At 40.7% G+C, this 10,587-nt stretch overlaps 1 protein-coding gene across 1 annotated transcript; it reads left to right on the top strand.

Annotated features, from left to right (window-relative positions):
• The first annotated feature begins 8,462 nt into the window (after nucleotides 1–8,462).
• On the top strand, nucleotides 8,463–9,938 carry LOC113750582 (protein ALP1-like). Its single transcript, XM_027294544.1, has 3 exons — nucleotides 8,463–8,999; nucleotides 9,091–9,322; nucleotides 9,490–9,938. The coding sequence occupies exons 1-3, from the start codon at nucleotides 8,463–8,465 to the stop codon at nucleotides 9,936–9,938; spliced, it is 1,218 nt and encodes a 405-aa protein (XP_027150345.1).
• The last annotated feature ends 649 nt before the right edge of the window (nucleotides 9,939–10,587 follow it).

Here is a 10,587-nt window from a genome sequence, read left to right as displayed (position 1 = left end):
ACCCAACTAATTAATCATGATTAATGGAGAAAGAAAGGTTGATCAGCCATTATACCTCAAGACAAGAGCTTTCTAGGATGATCCTTCACCTCTCCTTGAAATTTTTGGTTCCCTAGCTTCCCAAGCTTCCAAACTAGGAATTAATCGGTTTAGTTTTTCTTGGTTGCACTCAAAAGGTTAGATTCAAGGTAGAAGATTGAAACTCTCTTCAGTCTCTTGCTCCTTCTTTCACTCGGCCAAAAATAGAAAGAAATGAGGGAAAATGGGCTGAAATAAGGGATAAGAAGGCAAGACAAGAGGTTGGTCAAGGAACCATAGATGGTTGACACTTGTCACCACTAAAGCCATCCAAGTTTTGCTTTCTTTTTCCTTGCATTTTGGCCACAATTTTCGGCCATATGGCTGAGGATGAGGGTGGAGATATTTCACAAAAATATCAAGGGTATGTGGTGGTAGGGAAATGGTGGTCAAGTGGTGGGTTCAATCGGTAGTGATCGATATTCGTCGGTTCGAGCTGATTTTTCTTAAATCACGTATACTAGGGTTTTTGCCTTCTAATCACTAACTTATTATTATCACTTCAAATTATATAATATTTCCTCATCCAAAAGTCACTCTTGCCTACCAAATTTGATCCTCACTCCGTACCGAATAGTCACTCTACGAAAAAACGTGTAAACCCTAATTCACTCTAACTTGAAAACGGACAACAAAACCCTTACTTCTATATCCATTTACACATATTGTAGGGTGATTGGGTAGTAGGGCCATAATAAATGAATAATTCCTAAATATAAGGGCAATTTTAAGAAAAATATAAGGAATTTTACGGGTCCTCACACTCTCTCCCCCTTAAAAGAATTTCGTTCTCGAAATTCATCCATGCACTCCTAAATAACGTAGGGTATTTTCTTGTATTTTCATTTCTAACTCTTAGGTCTCACTATAGCCAAACCTTAGTTAAACAATAGAAATCACGAATCGTACCTTCTACTATCTCTGATGGTTCAGGTAATGCCTGTTGGTCCAAGGCGTACACTCTAGCTGGCACTCTTGGCTTAGTCCCTCCTACATTTGCTTGTTCAGGGTTTAGGTGTGACCTACGGGGACAAGTTGCAAGCTGGTGCTCGACACTACCACACCATAAACATTTTCCCGCCTTTCACCAACAATCATTCTCCGTATGATTGGCCTTTCCACAGTACCCACAAGATACTCGAGTTTGACCTCCTTGTAAGGCACCTCTTGCTTGCTCCCTGCCACGCGAGGCTCCTCTTGGAGTAATTTCCTTAGATGTCCCTGACACTTTCTCACCACCATCTCCTCGACCCATCTTAGAGGGTGGCATATCTAAATCACCTTGTCCTTGCCCTTGACTTCCACCAGGCGCACCTCTCCTTTTTGCATGAAAAGCTCTCACTTGTGCCCTAGCAATTTTTATTCGTTGGGCCTTCTCCAAAACCTCCGTAAACGTATTAACCTAGGCCGCCGCCAAGGCATCTTGTATTTCCACATTGAGCCCTTGCACAAACCTCCTTATCCTTCTTTGTTCCGTGGCTATCAATTCAGGAGCAAATTTTGACAACTTCGTAAATTGGGTTTCATACTCAGCTATACTCAAAGTTCCCTGACGGAGCATAATAAAATCATCTTCTCTTTTCTCCTGGACAATGGGTGGGAGGTATTTCTCGTTAAACTCCCGTACAAAGTTCACCCAAGTCCATGCAGTACCCTCTCTTTCCCATTTAGCCCTAATTACGTTCCACCAAGCCCTGGCTGGACCTTCGAACTGGAAAACAACGAATTGTACTTGCCTATCCTCTGCGTAGTTTAAAGCGGCAAAGATGTTGATCATGGCCTCTAGCCATCTCTCGGCTCCCTCCGGGTCTGGTCCTCCCAAGAACTTAGGTGGAGAGAACTTCTGGAATCTCTCTAAGGCCCTATCCTGTCCCATATCGGGATCCCTAGGTTGATTTACAGGGGCTTGACCCTGTTGTTCCACTAAACGGGCCAGAATATTAGTCATTTGTTGGATTGCAGTTGCCACTTGATCTCCCCTACAACCTGGGGTCCAGGTTGTGGCTCAATCGTTGCCTCTCTCTTCTCTCTCGATTCTTGCACCGGTTCCTGTGCTTGTCTGCCCCCACGGCCACGACTAGGACTGCGTCCTCGGTTAGTTCCCCTAGCTTGACTTCTTCTACCCTCCATGTTTCACGGCTAATCAACTATAGCAATATAGCCAACTAATCAATGATACAAGATAAGTATAAACAGAATAAAATGAGACTCAAATAAACCTTTCCAAATCATAAAACAGGGGTAATGCAACACATTCAATCAAAACAAGTCACATAACCTATAGGACATTAACCCTAGGTATTGCTCAGGCACTACACTTAATCAAAACGGGAAGCACATGAATAATAAGGATCCCAAATCCCACGAACATCTTCAATATATTTCAAGTCCAGACTATTCGCATTCCCCGTGCCTTTGCTTTTGCCATCCAAACTTATCCTAATATTACTCAAGATCTCAACTTATCGTAAAGGTATCACTCTTTGGTACTCGGGGACAAGAATCCGAAAATATGATAATTCACCACTCAAGCTGGCCAGGCTCAAGAGCAAATCACCCATATTAGAGATTCCTACCCAACACACATATCTAAGATCCCCAACAATAGGCAATTGTTCCACACTTAACAAGTCAATCCCCACAGTCCGAGAACATTCTCCCGGTACGAGTTCAATAGGAGCTCTGATACCATCTGTGACGGCCCCACCTCCCCCTAGGCGTACCCTAGGGTTTAGCGGACCGCCTGCCCAACTCTCGCCAGGACTCACTCACATCAATTAAAATAAGGTGCAACCTCAATAATAAACGAAATAACGGTTCCCAAGTTTGGAACATAAGAATACATTCATTTCTATCTCAACCATCCATACAGTCCCAAATATATCAAAAGATTTAAGTTCTCAGTACATTCAACCCTAATCGAGCGACTGGTGCGAGTACAATTATAAAATTCAAAACAACTAGACTACGTTAGTCTGTACACGTCTCATGCCTCGCTTGTACCCCCTGTAAGGAAAATAAATGGAGTGGAATGAGCTAAAAGCCCAACGAGGTTCCAAATAGCAAATTGACCATTATTTATAAGTACAATTTTTTGATATAGCAAAGTTACGAGCATGAAGAGTTCATAAAAGTGAGCAATAACCCTTCAAGTAGCAATCTCAAAATGAGCGAGTGTAAAAATTTTTCAGAAGAATCAATAATCCAATAAGCAATAATCATTCCAAAATATAAGGATATGGAAGGTTCTCAGGAGCCAAATTTCCAGTGCATCACCAGAGCTTGATCAAGTAATAGTTGACACTCCGTCAACCTTCAAGTAAATAATCAATCCAGTAGAGCACCACTTACACTACTCAACGTCCACCATTCAAACCCCCTACTGGGCCCAAAATTCTCAATAAACACGGGTGGTAATACTCGAGTATACCGATTAGTCGAGGAGATATCACTCCACTCGACAAACAAGAGACCCGGGGTTCATTACCCAATCGATCAAGCCCTTGTCGGCTCGACTCGAGTAACTTGCCGCAGGGTTTCTGGACTTCCAGGAAGTGCTCACAACATAAACAAGTGTATCAAATCATTTTCAACAATAAACAAGTATATATCAAATAAGGGCAAGTGCGATAAAATACACTCTTGCCCGATCAAACCAGTCATATATCATTCAACCATATTGATCAAGTATTGGAAACAAGTGTCCAGTTCAATCAGGTATTTGGAAGCACTCACCAAAATGAAGTGCCCCTAGTAATCACGTCTGGGTTATACTCCGGGTTCGGAGTCCAAATCTGCGATAAGACTATGGCTGCGTTTGGTTCCACTGTTTTTACCAAAAACAGTTTTGTAGTCAATATACAAACGATGGTCAACAGGTTGTATTTAAAATGCTACAGTCCCGCTAATCCATACGGTACCGTTTAGCAGCCCAAAATGTTAAAACAAGTCCCGTTCCTCCAATCACCTCACCTACAACTTTCCCTTCTTCACTTTCCTCTTCACTACAGCAACAACCGAGGACCGCATTCGGACACAAATCACCTCCAGTTAAGAGCTCATATGCTTCTAATCCGTGGATGTTTGGTGGCGCGCAGCTAGAACAAGTTGGAACCTAGCTTGTCCAAGAGCATTTACAGCTTATCGAAGGCTGTTTTTGCAAACCAGTGACCAAGGAGCTGAGTATCCGCAACGCAAAAAGGAACGAGAAGCGACAGGAACTTCTATCAGAAGTACCGAACTAGCGTAATCAGTGCTTGGCCATCAGCTTGGATTTGGCGTTTCGATCGCGATTCTACTTGCTCAGCGAAGGAGAGTGAAGTTTCCGCCGCTGCTCAGTTGTTGCGCCGTTGAGGTTGGTTGACCTGTTCACTTGATTGGGCCCTAATTAATTTGAACTGTTCACTTAATAGGGCTACAGTACTTAAATCAATTTTGAAACCGGCATGTTTTGGGGGCTCTGAACTACCATTGTGGTGATAGTATATGGTAGAGACAGAATGGAATACCTATTTTGAAACCGGCTTCGTTTAATCTCCCCAAATCTACGGTAATTTTGGTAGTAATTTTCTTCAGTTCCGGTTTGGAACTGATTTTTGCAATTCACACTGGCATCTTCACCATTTATTTGCTTTCAATTCTCTTCCCCGCATATACTTTTTGAGAATGCCCAATTAGTCAGGACACAGGGGACGTATACCCACGTATCCCAGAAAAAAATATTTAGCTTGTCTGCACTTGCCCATTTCTAGTGCGCATAGGAGATATTTTAGCAGCAACTCATGGTATATATGCATCGTGTTAACTAAATGAATATCAACCTAATTTTCTAAGTATTAGATAGTTGATAAGTTTGTGAGCTGTTAGCTTAAATTGATCCGTATATTAATGCCTGTTATCTGTGAATAGGGTATTTGTTCCTACACTTTAATTTTGTGTAAGAAATTTGATCAGTTGGGAGATTTACATATTAAGCACCACTGCTATTTTTCTTGAGTTATTGCAATTGGATTACTGAAATTATATGGCCCCTGTGATATGCTGGGCCAAGCTGGTGGAATATCGATTATTTACAGCGGCTGTTGTTGTTGTACTTGAGCTGCCTTTCTTAATTAGTGAAGTTTTATTGGGTGGGCTCGCGAAATTTTAATTAGTCCTACGCAGCGGTTGCAAATTGAGGACCTTTTAGCTGTGACTCATTTGGTTTTGAATGCAACATAAGCTGGCCTTATTCGAAACTTGGCTCTAGTTCTTATGTGAAGCTGTTTTGGACCTGTGAGAGTTTTGTCCCATAATATGATAACCTGACCTGAATTTCACTTTCTATTTTGGAACTGTTTTATTTGCTTGGTACATTAAAATGGATGATATTTTACAGCTTTGCAAACGACTAGGGGTGCTATCCGTTGTTCTTTATATTCGGCTACGGGAGAAAACGATTTGCGTCTTTGTATAACAAACTACTTCAAGGTGAGTTATAACTGACTAGGTGAAAAATTTCTGTAGATGCTGTCCCAATATTGGCTTAGATTGTATCTAATTTCCCGTTTAAGGCGACCCTAAGCCTGTTTTCTGGTTTTGACTTTCCTAAAGAAAACAAAGATGCCCAAACCAAAAGGTCCTAAGGAACGTATCAATTTCACGCCGAAGATGGAAACTGCCATTGCTGAACAGCTTCTGAACATGCATAGGAATGGGGAAATATCATCACAGACCATCGGGAGCCACGTTGTCCCTCAGATTACTAGGATGCTCACTGAGACTTTCGGGGTTTCATTCCCCCGCGATACTATTCGGTCGAAGTACTATGCGCTTCAGAACTTAACTAGGCTTTACATTTCGTTCAAGAAGCGTGGCACTGGTATGGGCTGGGACTCAACCAACTTCACCTTCATGATGGATGATGAGCGATGGAGTCATCTACTTCAGGTATAATACTTAGTCCTATCCTTTAGCTTATACGCTGTTATCGTTATATATTTTCTTTTATAAGCTTGGTTTATAGAATTTTGGTAGGTTTTTTGACCATTATTAGTTGTATGTATTGTTCAGCTGTGGAATTTGCCTTATTTATTTGTAAAAGTTGTTTGTTCCTAACAGCTGTTGTGTTAAATTGTTAATTGGGCTTTTGCTTATTTTTAAAACCTGTTTTCTTCTTTTGTAGGTCAACCAGGGATACAATAGATTTAGGAACCGGTGTTGTCTGGTCTTCCATTTGCTTGAAGAAGTCTTCATGAATCAGGGGGCTACTGGGGATTTTAGCGCCGGCTTTGGAGTATCGCCCCTCAATTCGGGCGATGAATTGGAAATGGAACACGCTGCGAGCAGAGGTAGGGGCAAGGGGGTTGTGGATGTCGATTCATCAGATGGAGGAGATGCCGTTCCTGTGACCCGGAAAGGGAAAGAGAAGGTTAAGAAGGGCAAAGGAAAGCGCAAATCGGGGGACATGTCAACTGAGTCATTCTTTGCGCCGTCCTCCCCCCAATTCCAGAAATACGTCCGGGTTTTAGACAGCATCGAGACACGATTGAGCGGTAAAGGGAGCTCTGGGATCTCCGGTTCGGTCTCTTCTCCTGCTAAGAGCAAACAGGCTCCAGTTGATGAAGACGAGGAGCTGGTGGCTGCTTTGGCCACTTTGAGCAGTCTGAATTTGGACCGAAGTGTGCGCTTCCAGATGGCTGATCTGCTAAGGAATCGGCATGAGCGTCTCATTTGGTTCTTATGCGCGGACGACGAGGACCGCCTTGCCTTTGTCAGACATCGAGGCTTCCTCCCCCCCCCCTTAGCATGTCGTTCAATCCAGCCCAAAACTATTGCGGCAGCCTTCGTCTTAGTTTTCCCCATGCCTTAAATGGATTTGATCTATTCGTTTGGATTTATGTACTTGGAGTTGACATTGGCCTGTGTTATTCATTTCTTTACTGTACCGTGGACCCAATTTAGTTTTTTTTTTCTTGTGAGATGAAGTTGAGGTTACAAAAATTTCGGATAATTTATTTGGTTGCGTTTATAAATGTTGGTTGAATTGTTTACTATATATTATTTGTTGGGAATGGTGCACGGATTTTCATTTTGTGTGACAGGAGTTGCCGCTACATTTTTTTGTGAGCCGATGGTCATCTTTGTTTGTATATTTTTTAACATTTGGAGCTGGTTCAGGTTATTTCTGAATACCATCTGCATGTTCAGGGACCATCGTGTGTTAAATAATTTGAGTGTGCTTCTCAATATTGGTTGCAGTAGTGCTTCTCAGTATTGGTTGTTAGGAAATAGTGCAATGCCGTATATATTAGGGAGCCATGTTCCTAAATTAATTTTATTGGCATCATTTAATATCTATTCTTTGGGTTTTTCTGTTATCACATTCACACCGGGGCCTGTTATCATTTTATCCTTGTGCCATTCAGGGAATGTTTACATAATTTACTTGTGCTGGGGATAGCAATATTGGCTGATGTTCACTAAATATCAATTGTGGCCCCGTAAAAGTGCAATGGCTAATATTTTGTGTACTCATAGTTGCCATATAAATTGGCAGGTTTTCGTGTTTTCTAGTATTAATTACTCACAGTTATTTTCTCTAGCTAGGTTAATGTCTGCTTAAACTCCTTATTCAGTTATTTTCAAAATAATATTTGAACTTGTTTGCTACACACTGTACGATATTTACTTATTCAACTTGTGAGTCTTTATATGAAATGGTTGAACTTGTTTAATTATTTCACCTGTGTACAAGGATAGTTGACATTTTTTGGATCCATTATATTATTGGCGTTCCCCAAATGTGCCTGTGAGTGTTTATAATTATTAAGTGAACTTATATATAAAATAAACTTGTTAGGAGATTTACTTATTGCACTTTTGACACTTTGTAATAAATGGTTGAACTTGTTTAATTATTTCACTTGTTTAATCTATGATTAAGAATATTTCAGGTTATTTTAGGCATAGGGTTTTGTCTATTTTTTTCTTCATATTGAGGATATTGCTATTAATTTATTTGTGAGTGTTTATAATAATGGGTTGAACTTATTTAGTAGAATTTGTTGGGGATTTCAGCAATTGACTCAATTGGTTTACATGGATATCAACCTTTAAATGAGGTTGTGAGTTAACATACGAGGAATTATGTGCTTATTTCCTCTTTTAGTATTCATAGTTACACCGTTTTTGCATTATATTGAGGATATCAACCTAATGTTTTCGTGTTATTACACATATATAATGCTTGGATGTTTGTTTCTTTATAATTATTTCTTGGAATTTGTATCAATTGAGGTTATTATTTCTTGGTTGATAATATTTCACTTGTACTACTAGAATAGGGTTTAATGTTCTTCAATCACTTGGCCAATTTCAGAGTTCAAAGTTGTTGCTGTGCGAAGATGGACAACGATGGGCACATTCAAGGAGGTCAACTGGATGACGAGCTAGATGATGAGGAGCTCGACAACATCCTTATGTACGTCGTATTATTGGGTTTCATGTTCTTTTTCCAGGATACACATCAGCAGGTCCCAAGAAGACGAAGAGTACGAGATAGCGCGCTGTCAGGGAGAGATTATGTGGTTGAGATTATTAACGGACATGAAGACCGAATTATTCAGAATATGCGCTTGGATGTTCCTCAATTCCTTTTGTTGTGCGATTTATTGCTTAATCGGGGTTACTGGCATGCATATCCTTCTCAAAGAGTGGGGGTACATGAATCCGTTGCTTTAACCCTAATGTGCCTGAGCCATGATGAGCGGCACCGGGTATTAGCCGAGCGGTTCCAGCACTCAACGGAGACGATTGATCGACACGTTCATCGTGTCTTACGAGCTTTGGTTCGGCTAGGTCGTGATCTCGTTAGGCCAAGAAACGTCGATGACACGCATCCTCGGATCTTGAACAATGGTTTGCTCATGCCGTGGTTCCGAGTATGTATCTCATTTTTAGTTGGACATGCACTTTCATGTAGGTTTCTGCGAGCATGTGAAACTTATAGCCAAACTTATTTCACTTATATAGGATTGTGTGGGAGCTTTAGATGGGACCCACGTATCCGCTTGGTGCAGAGCAGAGGTAAGAGAGAGGTTCAGAAATCGGCATGGCGACTTATCCCAGAATATACTTGCTGCCTGCGATCATGATATGCGGTTTGTCTTTGTTCGGGTCGGCTGGGAGGGTAGTGCTCATGATGCCAGAATTCTCCAAGAGACCTTGCTTGATCCGGCCTCAGGATTTCCAATGCCACCGCAAGGTAATTTAATTGAAATGCCTTTTTAGAATATGTCTGGTAACGAATTACTTTTATAATACAAGGCAGTAGGAAATAGTCTCTTATGTATTTGACAGATTATTTACAGCATTTGTTTCCGTAATAAATGAGTAGGGGCTATAACATGAAACCTATCATTAAATCAACAGGAAAATATTATGCAGTAGATGCTGCCTACAGAAATATGCCGGGGTTTATGGCTCCGTTTAGGGGTGCACGTGGCACACCTCATGAGCGAGCAGCTAAAGCGCTGTTCAATAGGCGACATGCATCAGTTAGGAATATTATTGAGCGTACATTTGGAGTTCTTAAGAAGCGATTTCCAATACTCAAAGGTCCAATGCAGAACTACCTGATAGCAACGCAAAATAATATTGTGCTTCCATGTTGTGCTCTTCACAATTTTATGCGCGATTATGTGCCGAATGATGAGTACTTCAATGAAGAAGCGATCAATGGTGCCTTTGCAGATGCACACATAGCAGGGGAACAAGTGCAGATGGGTCAACCTATCGATATGTCGCAGCAGGGCATAGATAACTGGAATGAAGATCGGCGGGCAATGGCGGCGCACATGTATGTGAATGCTAATAACTAGACTCTAGTGCTTGGCCTAGGACCAAAAGTGTGTTAAATCAGCTTCCGATTTGTACTTAAATGTTTAATTCACGTTCCTGGTGAATGAGGGATTACTTTTAATTTGGCTCCAGTTAATTGTGTTATTGCTTGTCCAGGGATTTGCACATTTGAATTATATTTGCGGACTCATACTTTGCTCTACAACCTCAGTAAGTATTCAGTTTGCCGGTTTAGTTCACGTGAGTTTGTGAATGGTGACGTACGAATAAGTCATGACCGAGTTAAGTTCTAGGCACATTTTTTACAGTGCAAAATTTGGTTGAAACTTTGCCAACTACTTTAGGAAATTGCGGGAGGGGACATAATTTAATGGCCAATATTTTGCAAACATAGCGAACGTATTGGCCAATTACACATTTGGACCCTTAGATCCCCTGTTTTGGGGGTGTTACACATAAACTAGTTTTTGAAATACAATAAAAAATTTTAAAAAGTACTATAAAAGGTAATCAAAAAATTAGTTTTATTTTTTTAAAAAAAATTTTCAAGAATGTATCTCAAAATATTTTCTAAAAACTTTTATATTCTTAAATATTTCAAAATATTTTCCAACATCCAATCCAAAATATGCTCTAAAAACTCTGCTACAGTAAAGTTTTATTTTTAAA

Source organism: Coffea eugenioides, chromosome 10, assembly GCF_003713205.1.
Source record: "Coffea eugenioides isolate CCC68of chromosome 10, Ceug_1.0, whole genome shotgun sequence".
Taxonomy (NCBI): Eukaryota; Viridiplantae; Streptophyta; class Magnoliopsida; order Gentianales; family Rubiaceae; genus Coffea; species Coffea eugenioides.
This window is presented reverse-complemented; position numbering and strand designations above follow the sequence as displayed.